The sequence below is a fragment of the Primulina huaijiensis genome, chromosome 3, assembly GCF_012295235.1.
Source record: "Primulina huaijiensis isolate GDHJ02 chromosome 3, ASM1229523v2, whole genome shotgun sequence".
In the NCBI taxonomy this organism is placed as follows: Eukaryota; Viridiplantae; Streptophyta; class Magnoliopsida; order Lamiales; family Gesneriaceae; genus Primulina; species Primulina huaijiensis.
The window spans coordinates 17,049,193-17,071,143 of NC_133308.1; the positions used below are offsets into that span (position 1 = coordinate 17,049,193).

The 21,951-nt window shown below is 36.1% G+C and overlaps 1 protein-coding gene and 1 pseudogene across 1 annotated transcript; both read left to right on the plus strand.

The window, feature by feature from the left end:
• Positions 1-434: 434 nt before the first annotated feature.
• Positions 435-5,808, plus strand: LOC140972518 (uncharacterized; annotated as a pseudogene).
• Positions 5,809-18,062: 12,254 nt separating this feature from the next.
• Positions 18,063-18,641, plus strand: LOC140972519 (uncharacterized). Its single transcript, XM_073434935.1, has 2 exons — positions 18,063-18,231; positions 18,274-18,641. Exons 1-2 carry the CDS (start codon positions 18,063-18,065, stop codon positions 18,639-18,641), a joined length of 537 nt encoding a protein of 178 aa, XP_073291036.1.
• The last annotated feature ends 3,310 nt before the right edge of the window (positions 18,642-21,951 follow it).

Genomic DNA, 21,951 nt, shown 5'->3' on the forward strand with positions numbered 1-21,951 from the left:
TTAAGCCTGGTATTATCCAACTTTTACCCAACTTTCATGGCTTAGATTCTGAAAATCCGTACATGCATTTACGAGAATTTGAAGAAGTGTGCAACACATATAATGATCTAAATTGTAGCATGAACACCATTCGACTTAAGTTTTTTCCTTTTTCTTTAAAAGATAAAGCTAAAACTTGGTTACAAAATCTTAGATCAGGATCCATTCGAACTTTGGTTGAATTGCAACAACAATTTTTGAAAAAGTTTTTTCCATCTTATAGAACAAATTCTTTCAAAAGGAAAATCATCACTTTCACTCAAAAACAAAGAGAAACTTTTTATCAGTGTTGGGATAGATATAAAGAATTGCTTAATCTTTGTCAACATCATGGTTTTGAAATTTGGAGAGTTGTTTCTCAATTTTATGAAGGCTTAACACCTAAAGATAGGCAAATGATTGAATTTATGTGTAATGAAACATTTGAAGATAAAGATCCAAACGAGGCAATTGAGTATTTCGATTCATTAGCTGAAAATGCTCAAAATTGGGACACTATAGGTATAATCGAACCATCAAACAAGATTCAATTTCCCACATCTAGTGGAGGTATGTATACCCTGAAAGATGAACATGATCTGCAAGCTAGATTTACCTCTTTGGCAAGAAAAGTTGAAGCACTTGAATTGAAAAAGAATGGTCAATTAAAATCTGTTCAAGAAATTGTGTGTCACATCTGTGATACAAGTGATCATTCTACAAAAGATTGTCCCACTTTGCCCCCTTTTAAAGAATGTCTCCATGAACAAGCCAATTATTTGAACAATTTCAAAAGGCCAAATTTTGAACCATTTTCTCAAACTTACAATCCAGGTTGGCGAAATCATCCAAATTTTAGTTGGAGGAATGATAATGCTGCACAATTTTCACAACCACATTTCCAAAATCAACAAAATTTTCAAAATTATGCACCATATGTTCCTCCACCTAAAAGGAACTTGGAAGATATATTGAATTCTTTCATTGCAAAGCAAGAGTCTATCAATACTCAAACTGCTCAAATCATGACAAATTTTAAAGATACTCTTGCTAAATTTGCATATGCACTTAATGTTCATGAAAAAGGTAAGTTTCCTTCACAACAACAGCCTAATCCCAAGGATCATCATTCACAAACCGGAACTTCTGGAACTCAACCGATGGATCAGGTAAAATCTGTTATTACCCTTTGCAGTGGTAATGTAGTGGAAAAATCCATTCTTGAACCTTGTGAAAATGATGATAAATCAACTCCAAAGGGTAAGGAAATGGAACCCATAACTTGCGAAGAAGAGGATCAACAGATAGTGCCACCACCATTCCCTCATGCATTGAAAAATACAAAAAAAATCAAATTTGAATTCTAATATATATGATATTTTTAAACAAGTACTAGTTAATATTCTTTTATTAGATGCAATAAAGCAGGTACCATCATATGCCAAATTTTTGAAAGACTTGTGCATCGTGAAAAGAAAATTGAATGTGAAAAAGAAAGCATTTTTAGCCGAACAAGTAAGTGCAATTATTCAAAATAATAATAATTTGAAATACAAAGATCCTGGTTGTCCTACTATTTCATGTATTATTGGAGAACGAAAGATTAAAAAATCCTTGCTTGATCTTGGAGCTAGTGTGATTTACTTCCATATTCAGTTTATCAAGAACTCAATCTAGGTGAGTTAAAACCTACTTCGGTAACACTTTTACTTGCCGATAGATCTGTTAAAGTGCCAAGAGGTATGGTAGAAGACGTGTTGGTCCAAGTTGATAACTTTGTATATCCTGTCGATTTCATAGTTTTAGATACTCAACCTATCGAAGCTTGTAATGCAATTCCTGTAATTTTGGGTCGTCCATTTTTAGCAACTTCTAATGCTCTTATAAATTGCAGGAATGGAATAATGAAGTTGTCATTTGGTAACATGACCTTGGAGCTTAATGTTTTTAATCTTTGTAAGCAACCACATGACAAAGGAGATGAAAGTGAAGATGAAAATCTTATTGAAACTCTTGTGGAAGAAAACATTCAAGAAGGGAGTACTCGTGACCAATTAGATATTTGTTCAATTGATACTGTTAAAAAAAATATTGAAATTGATCTTGATGATTTTATCAGGTATCACTCGTTACCAGGATCAGAGAAAGAATTTGAGGCAAAATATGAGAACAAAGATGAACCACCCATATTGGAGTTAAAACCTTTGCCAGAAGAATTGAAGTATGCATTTCTTGGAGAAGATGAAACATATCCGGTGGTAATTTCTTCCAAACTAGCAAGTGATCAAGAAGGTAAATTAGTTGATATGCTTAAAAGACATAAAAATGCAATTGGTTGGACATTAAAATATCTCAAGGGCATTAATCCACTAATTTGCACTCACAAAATTCATTTAGAAGAAAATGCTAAAACATCTCAACAACCACAAAGGAGATTAAATCCGCACATGAAATATGTTGTGAAAACTGAAGTTCGCAAACTACTTGATGTTTGAATTATCTATACTATTTCTGATAGTAAATGGGTAAGTCCAACACAAGTAGTTCCAAAAAAATCTGGCATCACAGTGATAAAAAATGAAAAAGGTGAATTGTTAACAAGTCGAGTCCCATCTAGTTGGCGTATGTGTATTGATTACAGAAAATTAAAAGATGCCACTAGAAAAGATCATTTTCCATTACCATTTTTGGATCAAATTTTAGAAAGAGTGGCAGTTCATTCCTATTACTGTTTTCTTGATGGATATTCAGGTTATTATCAAATTTCCATTGTACTTGAAGATCAAGAAAAAACTACATTCACATGTCCTTTTGGAACATTTGCATTCAGAAGGATGCCATTTGGTTTATGCAATGCCCCAGCAACATTTCAAAGATGTATGCTAAGCATTTTTAGCGACATGGTTGAAAATTGTTTGGAGATTTTCATGGATGATTTAACTATTTTTGGTAGTACATTTGATAATTGTCTTGAAAATTTAAAAAAAGTTTTAAAAAGATGTGAGGAAAAAGGTCTGATTTTAAATTGGGAAAAATGTCATTACATGATTAATTCTGGAATTGTTTTGGGACATATTGTGTCATCTCATGGAATTGAAGTTGATAAAGAAAAAGTTGATGTCATTGCCAATTTACCCCCTCCAAAAACCATTAAAGAAATTCGTTCATTTTTGGGACATGCTGGATTTTATAGGAGGTTTATAAAGGACTTTAGTTTAATCTCTAAACTCATTTGTAACCTCTTAACAAAAGACAATGTATTTGAGTGGACTCAAGAATGCCAAAATGCTTTTGATAAAATCATTCGACATTTAACATCAGCTCCTATCATGCAACCTCCTGATTGGTCTTTACCATTTGAAATCATGTGCGATGCGAGTGATTATGCAGTCGGTGCAGTATTGGGTCAAAGAAGAAATGGTAAGCCTTATGTGATATATTATGCAAGTAGAACTTTAAACAATGCTCAAATGAATTATTCCACAACTGAAAAAGAACTACTTGCTGTAATATTTGCATTAGATAAATTGCGTTCTTATTTGATTGGATCAATGACTATTGTGTTTACTGATCATTCTGCTATTAGATATTTGTTGACCAAACAGGATGCAAAGCCACGACTGATACGATGGATTTTGTTGCTCCAAGAATTTGACATTGTGATCAAAGATAAAAAAGGAACCGAGAATGTTGTAGCCGATCATTTATCGAGACTAGTAACAGGATCATCTTATGAATTGACACCAATTAACGATAATTTTCCTGATGAACATCTATTTTCAGTTACTACTACACCTTGGTTTGCTAACATAGTAAATTTTCTTGTGATAGGAAAAATGCCACTGCAATAGAGTTCTCAAGATAAAAGAAAATTTTTGAATGAAGTAAAAAAATTTTATTGGGATGATCCGTATCTGTTCAAGTATTGTCCGGATCAAATTTTTCTACGTTGCATACTCGACAATGAGGTAAGTCGTGTCATTAAATTTTGTTATTCAGAAGCATGCGGAGGACATTTTTCTTCAAAGAAAACTGCTGCAAAAATCTTGCAGTGTGGATTTTATTGGCCCACTTTGTTTAAAGATACCCACGAAATCTGCAAGATCTGTGAAAATTGTCAAAAATTGGGTGCGATTTCAAAAAGAAACATGATGCCTTTGAATCCTATTATTAAAATTGGAATCTTTGACTGTCGAGGAATTGATTTTATGGAACCTTTTCCACCTTCGTTTGGATACTTGTATATTTTAGTTGCAATTGATTATGTTTCCAAATGGATAGAGGCAATTCCATGTCAAACAAATGATCATAAAATCGTCATCAAATTTTGAAAAGAAAGTATTTTTAGTAGATTTGGAATTCCTCGAGCCATGATAAGTGATGGGGGAACTCACTTTGTTAATAAACCATTTGCTTCGTTGATGAAAAATATGGTATTACTCATAAAATAACTACTCCTTATCATCCTCAAACAAATGGACAAGTTGAATTAGCTAATAGGGAGATAAAGTAAATTTTGGAAAAAACTGTTAACTCAAATAGAAAAGATTGGTCTCTGCGACTTAATGATGCACTTTGGACATATCGAACAGCTTTTAAAACATCATTGAACATGTCTCCCTATAGGTTGGTTTACGGAAAATATTGTCATTTGCCTGTGGAATTGGAACATAAAGCTTATTGGGCGATCAAAACTTTTAATTCAAGCATGGATGATGCCAACAAATTGCGCAAATTGCAACTTAATGGACTTGATGAACTCAGAAATGAAGCGTATGAGAATTCACGGATTTATAAAGCAAAAATCAAATCATTTCATGATAAAACAATTCTTAGAAACTCTTTTGAGATTGGTAAAAAAGTTTTGCTTTATAATTCGCGACTTCACATATTCCCTGGAAAATTACGATCAAGATGGACAGGTCCATATGTTGTAAAACATGTGTATCCTTATGGAGCTGTGGACATTGAAAATCCTAAAAATGGTGATGTTTTTAAAGTAAATGGGCAAAGGCTTAAACCATTTTTAGAAAATGAAATCTTTAAAGAAGAGTTTATTTCCCTTGCGATCCTTGATTTTTTGTATTGCAATTAATTTTGTTTGTTTTTATTTCAGGTTTCCTTAATCTTTTTATTTTCCCGATTAAATGGCGGATAACGGTACTCTGTGGTTCTCATAGTCGGTTTAATCAGTTTTCCACAATTGCTGATAAAAAAAATCATTTCTTTTCTTTTCAAAATGGATGAAATTCTCTCAAAAATTTGTAAATATTTTCCCTTTGTTTCTGAAAATGTTCTAAGAAAAATTTATGCAGGTAGGTGTGAAAGATTGAGATTGTTAATGCGAAAAGGAATTCAAGAAGATATTCGTCTTGTAATAGAAGCTAAGGTCCGATTAGAAGGAGAAGTTTAACAGTCATTACTCATTCGGTATATGCCTGGATTAGGAAAAAGTACTTATGCGAAAAAACGAAGGGCCAAAAGTTTAGGGGTTTGTCATAAATGTGCAAGATGGACTTGTGACAAACGATGCAGATCTTTGGTATATGTTTCCAATAACAGAGAAGTTAAAATTGGTTTCATTAAGAATGGGCTGAGTAAGGAGTCTTTAGATAACATCTTATTGACTCTTGAGACGCATTCTAGTGGAAACGTGCATATTGAGCTTCTCCGTTTATGGAAACAATTCCAAGACGAGCGTCATTTTAATAGTCTTGGGAATCCGACTAAAAAGATCCTGTTTGCCAATTTATTAGAAAATTGGATGGGAAGCATATCCTCGACTCATAGAAGGCGTTGAAGCCGTTTCTGGACGTAAAACCAGAGGAAAATTGTGAGCCACAATCACACTACTGTTTATATGCATGTGTGTTATTATTGTTTTTACTGTTTATTCTGTTTACAACTGTGACCCATAGTTTTGTCATGATAACATATAACCCCTATAAAATATATCATCTTTCTCTCTATTTTCGCAGACCAAAAAGAAAGTAAAAACATGGCTGCATCCTCTGCACAAACATTGAAAAATATTTGTGTATTTTGTGGGTCGAGTCCTGGAAAAAATGAAGAATCTCCAAAATGATTGAAAATTCTAATGCTTTTATCGCATTACCAGGTGGTTTTGGTACATTATCAGAAATTTTTCACACTGTTTCTTGGGCACAACTTAATATCCATAATAAACCTGTGGGCTTGTTGAATATCAATAATTATTATGACAGTTTGTTGACATTTCTTGATAAAGCTGTGGAACAGAATTTCATTTCAAAAAATTCACGAATGATGCTCATCTCTCCTTCGACTGCCGACCGATTAATTGATTATTTGGAAGCTTTTGTTCATAAACCTGATCCGATGATAGCAAAGATCAATTGGTCGCAATCAAGCAGTAAGAAAAGAAAGTTGGATCATTGATTCAAAAGTCGTGGATTGGTTTGCGTTTGTTTTAGTTTGTTATCTTCAATAAAATTCAAGGTGATATCTCTTTCATTATGTACTCTTTATTAATAGTTATTTTGACATTAGGGACAATGTCATATTCTGTTTGAAGGGAGAACAAATTTATAAAAAAAAAATAAAAAAATTCAAAAATTTTTTAAAAATATATATAATTTAAAAAATATATTATTTTAAAATAAAACCATGTTTATTTTTTTTATCTTAGTAATTTTTGCAAAAATATCATACATTACATGTTTGAAAGGTTTAAATTAGAACATGTATTAATCTATTTAAGGATGTTTAAATTTTTATTTGAAAAAATGTCAATTTTAATATTCTGCTCAATATAAAAATATGATTTATGAAATCTTTTTTATTGATTAACCATTGTGATAAAATCAAGTATTAAAGTATATGGCCCAAGATATACCTTATAAGAGTGCCTAAAATTTTAAACTCACACATATTTTGTGAGTGAGTGGAGAGGACTGAGAAAACAACTTTCGAGCCTTTATTGATCATGAGAGAGGCAATCTATTGTTTAGATCTTGAGTTCTTTTTTGAAAAAAAAAATGATATTTCCTGAAGAAAAAAAAAGAGGAAAAAAAAACAAAAAGAAAGATGTTGAAGATCTATGTAATTTTTAAGTTATATGCTATGACACATTTATCTCTAATAAAAAAAAAAAAAAAGAAAGAGAGAAATTTATTGTACAAATTAAATAAATATGTGGTCAAGAAGCATAAACTTAGTATGATTCCATGATGTTATGAAAACAAAAAAAAAAGATTAGAAAAAAAATATATAATAAGAACAACTAGATTTTGAATCAATGGATTTCCTATCTTTTGATTAATTTGGCTCGTTTGTCTGTCTGCATTCTGTAAACCATTTTCCTGAGTATTTATTTGTATTCCAACTCCATGAGAGAAATCGTTCCCATAAATTGAAAAATTTATTAACCCGTGAGGATATGGAGTTGAGACTCTTACTAGGAATTTCTGAAGGACATGTACATTTAACTACCTGAAAATAAGCTTTGAATTGATCAGCTCAGATTATTTCATAAATTATAATTATGATGATCTTGATATAACTTTGACAGTTTTCAAATTTAATTTAAACACTTGGATAATTGCGATTACATTTCTATTTAAATTAATCAATATGTTTTGTATTGCTATTAACGCTTAAATTGCTAGGGACTAGCAATAAAATGGTTGGGGGTGTGATAAATATAAAAATTGTACATTAATTAAATGTTTTATAATATAAATTTATAGTTTTTGCTTTATTAAATGTTTAAATATTCTATGTTTTATAATAAATTGTATAAAAATAAGTTGTTGTGTAATTATAAGTTTGTACTATTTTTACAGGTTCGATAAAACAAGAATAAACTTGGCGTTGCAAATGAGATTAAAATGATTCTTGGACCTGTAGAAAGTTGATGATAATATCTACAATATTGGTGACAAGCATGAGATAAAAGTCTTCCTACAATTAGGATCAAATTAAGCAACAAACAAAGTTACCAAAGGAGAGGCAGTTTTACCATGCTTTAGTATTTTGACCATATCTCTCAAACTACTTGGTCAAATGGTTAAAATAAAATACCACAATTTAAACAACTCAATTATCCACATGTTTTATTTTATGTGGAGAAGCAAAATTGGATGGAAAGATTTTCAAAAGTGATGTGTATTAAAATATAATTTATTGGAACACCAATATAATGAAGACTTATGTGTAAAAAATAATATTTTATTTGTGGTTGTCTCCCCAAATTTGGCTATAAATAGTGGTGCATTGTAATGAATTGGGAGATCTCTCATTCTATGAACAAATCTTTGAGTTCATAATATTTCTCTCTTTATTTTTCTTTCATTTCATCATTTAAAAATAATTATTATGTTAATTTCATATTCAAAGTTTTATACTTTGAATAATGAGTAGCTAACTTCCCACTAGCAATTTAAGCTGGTTGGGAGGTCTGATAAATATAAAAATTGTACATTAATTAAATGTTTTATATATCTTTCTTTGCTCTTCACTCAAGTCATATACATGTTTTTAAACCATATTTGTTCATGATTTTAATAGAAAAAACCAAAATTATGGCAAGCCATTTTCGAAAATGTAGTGCAGAATTTTTCTGCTTCACCCTATGCCCTCACGGTTTGGTTGTTTTTGTTGATTTGCAGGGTGGTTCGAGTCCTAGGCTCCCAAGGCTGCTTTTAGACATGAACTAGGATGTGTTAGGGAGGTGCTGGTCCATCGGTTTGAGTCCCTTCGCCACAAGCAAGACGAAATGGACAGCAACTCCCATAGTGCAGTTTTTGGTTTCGATTTCTTGTTTTCTTGCCTAAGGTGTGAGTTCTGATTTTGGCTGCCCTAGGGGCTGTAGCCATGATTATAATCCCTCCTTGGTATGTCTAGGACGTGACCAAGATTCCCTTTCATGGCTTGGTTCACAGTCCCATCGGTTTTAAAAACAAAACAAGAACAGCGCCCTATCGGTATTCATTTTTCTTGTTTTGGTTGTGTGTTGAGTTTCGAATTTATGGTGTCAAGTGGGTTGTGGTTGGCTTCTAGCCCTTAGCCATGACTCATGCAACACCTTAGCATGTCTAGCATGGACCATGGTTAACCTCATAGCCATTGGATCCTTCATTTGACAGCAAAACAAGCTACACCCCCCACGGTCCAGCATGTGTTCTCGGGTGGGGCTTCGGGTTTGTCGTAGGTGTTGGCTTGAATTGTGGTTGGCCTAGGGCCCTTAGCCATGGTTCAAACCATACCTTAAGATGTTGGTAAGAGGCTCTGGTTGGTGGTTCAAACCCCAATGGCCGATAGTCTCGAAACGAAGCGACGAAAGCTCAAGAGCTGCTGCTGTATTTTATTGGACAGCAGGTTTGGCTTTGGTTCAGAGGTCACGTACGAGTTCTTGGTTGGCTTTTAGCCTATGGCCTTGGACTGGACAGTACCTCATCAAGCTAGGAAGGTCATGTTTTTGGCTGTTTGTGATTCGGTCAAGTTTAGAGGTCGTACGAGAATTTACGATGCAATGTGCCAAAGTGACTCTCGAAAGAGCGTTTCATGTTTTGGCCTCCATTCAACAAAATTTCGACTTGTACAACTTTAGGAGCATTATTTCATCATTTTAGGTGTAATTTAATCATGACTAAATGATGGTTCGGTGTTGGTTCGGGTTGACACGGAGTCATGGTTAAATACTAAGTCGTTGAGCGTAATTGTCTCGTTTTTGGGTTCAATTACGAAGTTTTGGTCAAGTTAAATCATTTGCATATTTTTCATGTTAGAATTAGGGCGCATCGAGCCTGGGAACGATCGAACACATTTGGTAAATTAATACAGGATGTTTAATTATGTTATTTAATTATATTATGTGCATAAAAATATAAAATATTCATTTTTTGAGATTTATGCGATATGGCTTGTGGCCACCTCACTATCATGAGATTGCAGCTTATCATGGGATTATTATCTCACCCGGTGGTCACTAACCGGTTCATGTTCATTTATTGGTACGGATATCCAGTCCAAGGGCTGTGATGATCTCTACCGCCCAGTATACTGTGGTTTAGTCTGATCAGGCGATTCAGTTCAGTTCATGGGCCACTTGCGTAGAACATAATCTCAACAGAAAATTATTACATGCTATTTCATGACAGGGCTCCACGGAGCAAACATTTCACTTACGATTTTCAGTTCAGTTATGCACATATTTATAATTATTCATGACACGATTTTCATGATACGCTTTATGACACGATATTTCCACGTTACATTTTACGACATGATATCTTTACATGGCATGAAATTTTATGATATATGTACTTGTTATTTACGATATATGCATGCTGAGTCTTTAGACTCACTAGACTTGATTGTTGTAGGTACTGATGAGGTCGAGACCGAGAGCGGGGACCAGTGAACCATCGTGGGTCGGCAGTAGTAGGAACCCGAGGACCTCATTTTCAGCACTTACTATTATTATTCCAAACTCAGTTTTTATTTTGTTGAAATTTTTTTAGTTGTTTCTTTAAAACAAATATTTACTTCCGCTGCTACTTTAAACGTTGAACCATTTTTTTATCAGTTTATTTTATGAATGAAGTTTTTTATTTAATTAAAGAGAAAATTTTTTTTATTCCGCAAATTTTCAAGTACGAAACACGGGCCTCTACAGGTGGTATCAGAGCCTATGTTCTTGTAAAGGGTTATACTACTAATGACCTCAAGAAGCTCACGAATTCACGCCTTCGGTCTGTAAGTTTTACATATATGCATTTTGTTTAAAGCATGAAATATTTAACATCATGTTTTCATGAAATGTTTTACGTCAAGATTTTAATTATGCAATATTTATTTAAATTAAAGAAATAATGGAGATTATGCATGTTTGTTACGTATGGATTATGTATGGAACAGTATGCCTCCTAGACGTATCCTTGAGCACGCGAGAGATGATGAGCCTCGTCACGAGGACGGTGAGAATCAGAGGCAGGAGAGGAATGGACCTCCACCCCCTCCACCAGACATGAATGCCCAGATGCTAGCTGGGATGACTCAGTTCTTCGCACAGTTTGCGGGGAACAATGATGTGGCGGCCAGGATGACAGGGCCCGAGGCTACTTATGAGAGGTTTACGAAGATGCGTCCGAAGGAATTTTCAGGGACGACAGATCCCATGATTGCCGAAGGCTGGATCAAGTCCCTCGAGGATATCTTTGAGTTTATGGAGCTTGGGGATGTAGACAGAGTTCGTTGCGCCACCTATTTATTCGGAGGAGATCCCGCTTATGGTGGGAAGGAGCATCAGTAGGCCTGAACTTGGCTACTTTGAGCTGGACGCGCTTCACAGAGGTATTTTACTCCAAATATTTTACTGACGAAGTGCGTTCTAGATTGACCAGGGAGTTCATGACCCTGAGGCAAGGAGATCTGACGGTTACGAAGTTCATCCGTAAGTTTGAGAGAGGCTGCCATTTTGTGCCCCTGGTTGCGAATGATGTGAGTGCCAAGCTGAGCCTGTAGAGCCCGTAACTTAGACTACGTATAAGCCATGCATAATTCTAGTATTTAAATTAAATTGATTTTATTGCATGAGTATTTAAATTTAATTGTTTCCCGTAACAGTTTATTTGTTAGCATTTCAGTTATTTCAGTGAGGCCGGACCGGAGTTGGAGCTTTGAGATAAAATTTAAGATTTCCGAAAACATTTCCAGAATTTATTTTAACTAGCAAGTAAGTTAATTTAAGTTAATAAGGAGGTTTTGGGAATTATTTATACAACTTGAGGTGAGTAGGAAATTAGTTCATTTAAGTTCCAATAATTAAGGGATTTATTCACTAAATTAATTAAAGGATAGGTAAGGCTCTTAAGGGTTAGAAATTTAGTAAATAAGCAACAATTCCCCTCCATTTAGTTACCAAATTTGGGTCCCTAGATGATTAAGCAATGCCTTGCCAACTCATCATCTTTGGCCCATTCTTTATTATTTTAGCATGCTAACCTTTTTTATTTATTTAGCAACCTTAATTAATTAACTATGAAGCATTATCCTAGTCTAGATTTCATGAGGAAATCGGGCACCTAGCCTCCAACAAAACACCCCAACAATTATGTGTTTTCAACCAAAATTCAAATTTCAAAAGGGGGAGACTTGGTCTTGATTTGTTCCCTATATTTTGCACCCACTTCCCTCACTCTCCCAACCACCACTTTCCCCTCCCTCATCACCGAATTAGAGAGTATTTCAGAGTGTAAAAAACGTGAGAATTCCGTGGGAGATAGGAGAGAAAAATCGAGTAAGAAGAAAGGTAGAAAAGAAAGCGCTCCATCTCCTCCGCGCCGAATCGTCTCATTCTTTCGTTTTTCTTTTAAACGAAACCAGGCATGCATATATTCTTCCTTGACTCTTCAATCAAGTCCTATTATCATTATTTAACATTGCATGATCATGTTTGATATCCAAAAACCGAAATACATCAAGGAATTTTTCAGAAAATAGCATTACAGATTTTCGGTTCTCATGATGCATTTCACGGTTTGCTTTGTCTTGTGAGTTTCAGGTATTGGTTCGATTCCAGGCTCCCAAGACGACGTCTATACATGTAATAGGATGCATTAGGACCACATTTGTCCATTGGTTTAACTCCATGCTCACTGGAAAGCAAGAAAATGACAGCAACTCCCCATTTGGTCCATTTGTGTTTTCGAAAATCGGATGTTGCTGTCATCAGGGATATAAATCTGATCATGGCTGCTACAAGGCCTATAGCCATGGTTAGATCACTCCCCTAGCATGTCTAAGACGTGACTAAGTCGTCCTTTTGGTGGCTTGGTCCATGGTGAATCGGTTTTACAATAAAATACTCAAGAACAGTCCCAGCCCTTCGGCTTTCTCTTTTGACAGCATGAGTGTGTTTCGAAAATGGTGGAGTGGTGTGGATCTTGGTTGGCCTATGGCCCTTAGCCACGGTTCATACCATGCCCCTAGATGTCTAGATTGTGCCATGGTCAATCAAATGGCCACTGGAACGACACGAGACAGCAATCAAAGCCATACACCTCACGCGCATGCAAAGGTGCTCTCGGGTGAACTTTTCTGATGTTTGCTGGAATATTTCGAATTGTGGCTGGCCTAGGGTCCTTAGCCTTGGTTCAAATCATTCCTTGGGATGTTGGTAAGAGGTTTTGGTCGGTGGTTCAAGCCCCAATGGCCATTAGCCTTGCAATCGACGCAATAAACCAAAGCACAGCTGCTGTATTTTTGGACAGCAACTTGCTGTGACGGTTCAGTGGCTCGTTCGAGTTCTCGGTTGGCTTTTAGCCTATGGCCTTGGACTGGACAGTGCCTAATCAAGTTAAGAAGGTCATGTTTTTGGCCGTTTGTGATTCGGATCGTTTTTGAGGTCGTACGAGAATTTACGGTGCGATGTGCCAAATTGACTCTCGAAAGAGCGTTTCATGTTTTGGCCTCCATTTCACCTAGATTTTGACCCTAACCATTTTTGGAGCGTTATTTCATCATTTTGGGCGTATTTTAATCATGAATACATGTTGGTTCAGTGTTGGTTCGGGGTCATGATTAAATACGGAGTCGTTGGACATAATTGTTGCACTTTCGGGTTTAATTGCATAGTTGCGCATTTTAAAACTATTGCATATTCTTTATGGCATATTTAGGTTGCAGCAAGCCTGGGAGCGATCCAATCCATTCAGTAAAATTATGACAGGATATTTAATTATGTTAATTAATTATATTACGTGCAAAAATGTTCATTTTGAGATTTAGGCGATATTGCTTGTGGTCACTTTACTATCATGATTAAGTCCGGTCGTCAGTTACCGGTCAGTTCAGTTTCATTCCGGTCGCCAGTTACTGGTCAGCTCAGTTCAGTTCAGGGACCACTTGCGTAGACCATAATCTCACCAGAAAATTATTACAGGATATTTCATGACAGGGCTCCAAGGAGCAACCATTTTCATTTATGATTTCTCATTTCAGTTATGCACGTATTATAATTAATCATTACACGTTATTTTTACGATATGCCTCATGACATGATATCCTCACTTGCATGCAAGCTTATTATTTATCTACTTGTTATTTATGATATATGCATGTTGAGTCTTTAGACTCACTAGACTTGATTGTTGTAGGTGCTGATGATGATGTGGGGATTGAGGGCGGGGACCAGTGAGCCAGCTCGAGTCGGCAGTAGTAGGACCCGAGGACCTCAGTTCAGCATTTATTATTATTCGATTGCTCAGACATTTTTATATATTGTTGAATAAATTTTTAACTGTTGTTTCGAAAAATATTAATTTCTTCCGCTGCCACTTTGAAAATCACACTTTATTTATCAGTTCAATTACGAATGGGGCAATTTTATTTATTTAAAAAGAAAAATTTTAAATTATCCGCAATTTTTCAAGCACGGATTTTTAGGCCTTTACAGAGGCACTCTCTAGATGGACTACGGCTGATCTTGCGCCGTGATGTTAGGGTAGCTGGCCCTACTACCTTTGAAGTCGCTGTTTCCAGAGCTCTTGCTGTAGAGCAAGATCAGATTGACATTGAGAGGGATCGCCAGGGTAAGCAATCAGTTCCAGTACTACACCGCCCCCTCCTCAGCAGCAGCAGCAGCATAAGAGGCCTCATCACGGCCCGCCCAGAAACAGAGGACCGCAGCAGCGGCAGCAAGGACACGCAGTCCCGATGACCTTTGAGCACTCAGTCTGTCCCAAGTACACACGCCGCCATCCTGGAGCATGTATGTATGGCTCAGGGAAGTGTTATAAGTGTGGTAGCCCAGACCACTTGCTGCAGCAGTGCCCTCGGAAGAATCTGCCTACCCAAGGCAGAGTTTTTGCCCTTCATGCGACAGAGACGAACCCGGAGACCATGCTTATGACATGTAACTTAACGCTTTATGTGAAGCCCTGATTTTTTTTCGGAGATAAGAATTTTGAGATAAACATATCAAGAATTTAAATAATTAGATAATAAATACTTATACATGTGATATATATTAATAACCTAGAGAAATACTGTAAAACTCCGTAAATTCTAAATCATGTATTTAATTATACTCAAGATAATATTAATTTATCAAGGATTTAGCTATTTTAAACTCTTCAAGAATTTAATTAAGAAGTTGTCAATATAAATAATTTATACACCTATGTATATGTATATGTATATGTATGTGTATGTGTATCTTGTGATTTATATTTAATAAAAGGGATAATATAGATACATGTATGAGATTATTAAATAAATAAATATACATATATAATTGATTTAGGAGATGAGATAATTTTGGTAAATAAGTATTGTTTGGGAATCAAGTTTTGCGAATTTGGCATGTTATAAAATAATGGAAGAAATATCCTTGAAATTATGGAAGAAGTATCAACCCGGTTATGGTAAGATTTTTATTCACACACCTATAAATAAGAGACTCTATGCATTCAAAATTCACACATTCCAAGCTCAAAATTTCGAGCTCCTCTCTCTCCAATTTTCGAGAATTTCGTCCCCCGAGGTGCTGCCAAGAGACCGAAAATCTGCACACGTTCTGAAATTTCGTCCCATCACTCCAGGCCTCCGAATCCAATCTTCACCATTCAAAACATACCTCAATATGTTTTGAACAACATATCCAAAATTCAGTCAAATCCAACGGTTAGTTTTTAAGATATTGTCGTTTCAAAAATACTGCTCCGATTCTACGCCGGAACAGCATATTTACGGTTTCTTGTCCATAATATGGTACAAAGGAAGTCCAAACGCAATCTCCACCGTTCATATTTTAAATAACTTACTTGGGAACGTTCTGTACAAGTTCGAGCTTGATCCAACGGTTCATTAAGTTGCAAACGTGCCTGCAAGTTGGCTGATTTTTGAGAGACAAATTTCAGCTTGTTCATTCAACTTTTTCTTCAAGCAAGATCTAAGGTAAGTGGGTTTTTGCTATGCTATAATTTGCACACTTGTCCTTCGTAAGTGTGTTTTTGTTATATTATAATTTGCACACTTGTCTTTTGTAAGTGCGCTTTTTTATGTATATATTCTTCAGTAAGTGAGTTTTTGTTTGCCACACTTGTTCTTCGTAAGTGGGCTTGTTTTAAAATATGTTGCGTATGAATTATTTCGTTTTTTTAAAATTCGTTCGAGCATAATTCATTGTTCATGATATGTTTTCTTCAAGATTTGTCAAATTATATGTTCAAAGCACTGTTAGGATTCGATTGGATATGGGAAAGGATTTCCGAACTATGACCCTTATACGGTGGGATGGTAACCGTTGTACGGCCTCACTCCATAGAGGATTAACATATAGGAGACTGATATCAGGAAACCATGGAAATGAGATGACTTTCAGTGCTATATGAGTATGCTAAACAAGTATGCTATACGAGTATGATATGTGATTACATGTTATGATTATAAAGTATGAATATTTGTAATTATTCAAGTTATGATATACTATGTAAAATTTGAATTCATGTATATGTATATTTTGCTTCCTGTCTCGAACGGCCCCCACTTGCTGAGTATTTCCCAAAATACTCACCCCTTACTTCCTTCCCACCCAGATAAGAACGAAGAGCAAATGGATGAAGAGGAGCAAGGGCAATTTTGGGGATGGTAGAAGATCTCGATTTATCCCAGAAGTTTTAAAGCTTAGTTTATGTTTATCGCTTCCGCACTATTAAAACATTATTAATCAGTTTATTTTGGTATTAAAGTTATAAAGACGATTTTTTTGTTGATTATGAGAAATAAACTGGTATTGGTATATACTGTACTACGAGGCTTGTTGTTTGACGATTATGTGATTGTTGAGCAACGCCGGTGTCGACTAACCCCGGTCTCGGGGCGTGACATTTAAGTGGTATCAGAGCCGCCAGGTTCATCATCTAGTTGGGTAGTACAGAAAAAATAAATAAATAAATAAATAAATAAAAGTTTTACAAAAAAAAAATTCGGTGGAATTTTGATCGAGCCGCTGCTATCCCTTCCGAAACAGCCCAACGAGCAATTTTCACGACTTTGTCGTGAGGTAGGAGTCGAAATCACCAAAATCCTTCGTTTAGATCTCCGAAATCGCGTTTTTGTCGTTTTAGGAAAGTTTCGTAAACCCTATAACTTTTCGTAGAAACTCCGAATTCGATTCCGTCAATTGTTCTGGAATCCTCTCGACATATGCTTCGGATCAATATGTCTATCTCCAAACTTTCCATTTTTGGTAAATTTCTCGAAATTTTTTTTTTCCATGTATTTGACTCTATATGATCTTGATACTTGTCATTTTCTATCATATATATGATTAAGTCTATTCTGAGCCTTTCTATTTTTTCGGAAATAACTCCATCAACTCCCCTGCAACCCCGCAATCGTGCTCAGGCTGTTATTCGTATGAAACAGCTCGCCCTTGACTACCAAACCCGCCAGCTTAAGTGACTTAGAGCCAGATTAGGTGATAAGAGGCGTGAGATCGAGACCCTAGCCATTGAGAAAGAGGAGGTACGTTGCCAGCTTAACAAGACAGTTTACCGGTATATGAACTAGTGAGAGGAGACAACATACCGAGAGGAAATGTTGCGACAAGACATGGAACGATACCGCAAGGAGTTAGAGGAAGAACCAGAAGAGATAGAGCCGGAACCCATATAAGCCGTCGGGAATGGAGAGATTGTAGAGTAGAGTGTCTTAGTTTTTGCACTATGAGTTTCTTCCACATTTTATCGTTTCTTTCATTGTCATTCGTACATTTCATTTTCGGTAATACATTTGTTATTCTATTCAGACTCCCTATGTTTACCTGCTTTTAAGAAATCAATAAAGATGTTTTGTTTGATCCATTGGTTTCAATTTATTTTCATCACAATCTATTCAATTATTTCTGCCGATACGAACTCTTAAAAACCTTTTAGTTGTAGGAAATGGTCGGCAGACCCTGAAGACAGGACCGCAACCCCCGCTATGAAAGCAACAACCATGACAACGGAGAAGATAATGGACCACCATCAGGATTCAGTCTTAACCAGGCAGACCTGATGGCCATAGCCACGATTGTGGCAACGACACTTCAAGGGTTAATGAACCAGAACGTCAATCAGCAACCTCCACCCCCACCGCCGAATGGGATCAAGTTTCACTATGAATCCCTCCGCAAGAACCGATTCCCTACATTTAAAGGGGACGCCGATCCTGAAGTCGGCCAAAGTTGGCTAAAAAGTATAGAGACTTAGCTACGACTGTTAGAAGTTCCCGAGGCGCTTAAGGTGGATGTGATCGTGCCTTTCCTAGAGTACAAAGCAGGCAAGTGGTGGGAAGCAATCTCGCCAGCCATGACCGCTACTGGACCAATCACATGGCAGCACTTCCGAGATGCCTTTCTGAAGCAGTATTATCCAGCTGAGGTCAGACTGCAGAAACTGAGTGAGTTCGAAAGTTTCACTCAAGCTCCGGATATGTCAGTTGTGGAATACACCTCCCAGTTCAATGCCCTTGGATCCTATGCTCCAGCAATTATGGCAGACGAAGTCTTGAAATTACATCGCTTCAAGAAGGGATTGAACAGCCGAATCCAATCAGCTTTAGCAGTCTTCCAGCCATCCAATTTTCAGACCTGATGGGCGCGGCCATCCGAGCCGAAACTGACATCCGTCGAAGAGAAGGGGAAAACAGAAATAAACGTCCTCTTATCGGCCAGCCTTCTCAGGGAGCAGAGAAGTTCAAAAAGTCTAATCAGTCAGATGGACCTTCCATAGGACAATTCTCCGCCACAAACCACCTAGAAATTAGGCAGTGCCCCACCTGTCATCTCCGACACAGTGGAGAGTGCCGTCGAGTAAGTAGAACTTGCTTCGATTGTGGGAAGTCGGGACACCGCATCGCATATTGTCCTGAAGCTGCCAACAAGACAGCCGGAACAAATAAAAGACCAAAAACTGAAGCAAATCCCAACAAGCCAAAAGATAACAAACCAAACGCCCATGTGTTTGCCATGACGCAAGAAGAGGCAGACGACGCCAACGACGTTGTGTCAGGTACCGTCCTAATTTACAAGTTCCTGCCTATGTATTATTTAAATGTGGCGTTACACACTCTTTCATATCTAAAGAATTGCTAATAAATTAGGACATGAGCCGAAGGAATTAGTTGAGCCTTTTTAAAATAATAACACCTACAAGTAAGATTATTTGAGATTCATAGAGATTGTAGAACTAAGACGATGCTCTATCCCCTACGTCAAGGTGCAACGGTATAATCACGTAGAAGAGGAAGCCACGTGGGAGTTGGGAGAAAGAATGCGAGAAAAATATTCTTATCTATTCAAATATCAACTCAACCCAAGTTTCGAGGACGAAACTTCCAATAAGGTGGGAAGGATGTGAAGCCCTGATTTTTTTTCGGAGATAAGAATTTTGAGATAAACATATCAAGAATTTAAATAATTAGATAATAAATACTTATACATGTGATATATATTAATAACCTAGAGAAATACTGTAAAACTCCGTAAATTCTAAATCATGTATTTAATTATACTCAAGATAATATTAATTTATCAAGGATTTAGCTATTTTAAACTCTTCAAGAATTTAATTAAGAAGTTGTCAATATAAATAATTTATACACCTATGTATATGTATATGTATATGTATGTGTATCTTGTGATTTATATTTAATAAAAGGGATAATATAGATACATGTATGAGATTATTAAATAAATAAATATACATATATAATTGATTTAGGAGATGAGATAATTTTGGTAAATAAGCATTGTTTGGGAATCAAGTTTTGCGAATTTGGCATGTTATAAAATAATGGAAGAAATATCCTTGAAATTATGGAAGAAGTATCAACCCGGTTATGGTAAGATTTTTATTCACACACCTATAAATAAGAGACTCTATGCATTCAAAATTCACACATTCCAAGCTCAAAATTTCGAGCTCCTCTCTCTCCAATTTTCGAGAATTTCGTCCCCCGAGGTGCTGCCAAGAGACCGAAAATCTGCACACGTTCTGAAATTTCGTCCCATCACTCCAGGCCTCGGAATCCAATCTTCACCGTTCAAAACATACCTTCATATGTTTTGAACAACATATCCAAACTTCAGTCAAATCCAACGGTTAGTTTTTAAGATATTGTCGTTTCACAAATACTGCTCCGATTCTACGCCGGAACAGCATATTTACGGTTTCTTGTCCATAATCTGGTACAAACGAAGTCCAAACGCAATCTCCACCATTCATATTTTAAATAACTTACTTGCGAACGTGCTGTACAAGTTCGAGCTTGATCCAACGGTTCATTAAGTTGCAAACGTGCCTGCAAGTTGGCTGATTTTTGAGAGACAAATTTCAGCTTGTTCATTCAACTTTTTCTTCAAGCAAGATCTAAGGTAAGTGGGTTTTTGCTATGCTATAATTTGCACACTTGTCCTTCGTAAGTGTGTTTTTGTTATATTATAATTTGCACACTTGTCTTTTGTAAGTGTGCTTTTGTTATGTATATATTCTTCAGTAAGTGAGTTTTTGTTTGCCACACTTGTTCTTCGTAAGTGGGCTTGTTTTAAAATATGTTGCGTATGAATTATTTCGTTTTTTTAAAATTCGTTCGAGCATAATTCATTGTTCATGATATGTTTTCTTCAAGATTTGTCAAATTATATGTTCAAAGCACTGTTAGGATTCGATTGGATATGAGAAAGGATTTCCGAACTATGACCCTTATATGGTGGGATGGTAACCGCTATACGGCCTCACTCCATAGAGGAATAACATATTGGACATGGCCTCACTCCTTAGAGGATTAACATATAGGAGACTGATATCAGGAAACCATGGAAATGAGATGACTTTCAGTGCTATATGAGTATGCTAAACAAGTATGCTATACGAGTATGATATGTGATTACATGTTATGATTATAAAGTATGAATATTTGTAATTATTCAAGTTATGATATACTATGTAAAATTTGAATTCATGTATATGTATATTTTGCTTCATGTCTCGAACGGCCCCCACTTGCTGAGTATTTCCCAAAATACTCACCCCTTACTTCCTTCCCACCCAGATAAGAACGAAGAGCAAATGGATGAAGAGGAGCAAGAGCAATTTTGGGGATGGTAGAAGATCTCGATTTATCCCAGAAGTTTTAAAGCTTAGTTTATGTTTATCGCTTCCGCACTATTAAAACATTTTTAATCAGTTTATTTTGGTATTAAAGTTATAAAGACGATTTTTTTGTTGATTATGAGAAATAAACTGGTATTGGTATATACTGTACTACGAGGCTTGTTGTTTGACGATTATGTGATTGTTGAGCAACGCCGGTGTCGACTAACCCCGGTCTCGGGGCGTGACACTTTAAGTTAATAATTAGATTTCAATGTTTTGGGAATTGGGATTAATATTTTGAACTTAGAATTTCGTTAGGATTGCATGCTCTACTCAGTATTATTTTTGGGAATTTTAGTTAGAAAAACTTTGACCTTTGCATGTCTATAAGTTAGTTCTTGTGATTATTGGGTTCAGCTTGATGTTCCAACCTTTCAGGGAGAATTTTTATAGCTGGCTCAGCTACGAAAGCCTTGATAGATTAAGGGGCTACTCACTCTTTTACTTCGGAGGTCTTTGCTAATTTTCTCAAGGTCAAAACCATTGGGCTAGATGTAGCCTATTCAGTAGTATTGCCTTCGGGTGAAGAGATGGCAGCTACCAATGTGATCCGAGACATAGATCTCGAGCTTCATGGCAATCTCGTTTATGCGGGTCTGATTGTCTTACCGATGCCAGAGTTTGACATCATTCTGGGGATGGACTGGCTACTAAGGAACAGAGTTTTGATCGACATTCAGCGGAGATCTGTTCTAGTCTGACCGCCTGGGATGACGCAGTTCTTATTCGAGCCAGACAGGTACTTTCC

What these genes read in the sequence shown, in the direction of transcription:
- LOC140972519 (XM_073434935.1), top strand. Translation starts at nt 18,063, where the DNA reads ATGGCCATAGCCACGATTGTGGCAACGACACTTCAAGGGTTAATGAAC. An exon ending in CGATCCTGAAGTCGGCCAAA is followed by an intron (nt 18,232 to 18,273) that starts GTTGGCTAAAAA and finishes GACTGTTAGAAG; the next exon opens with TTCCCGAGGCGCTTAAGGTG.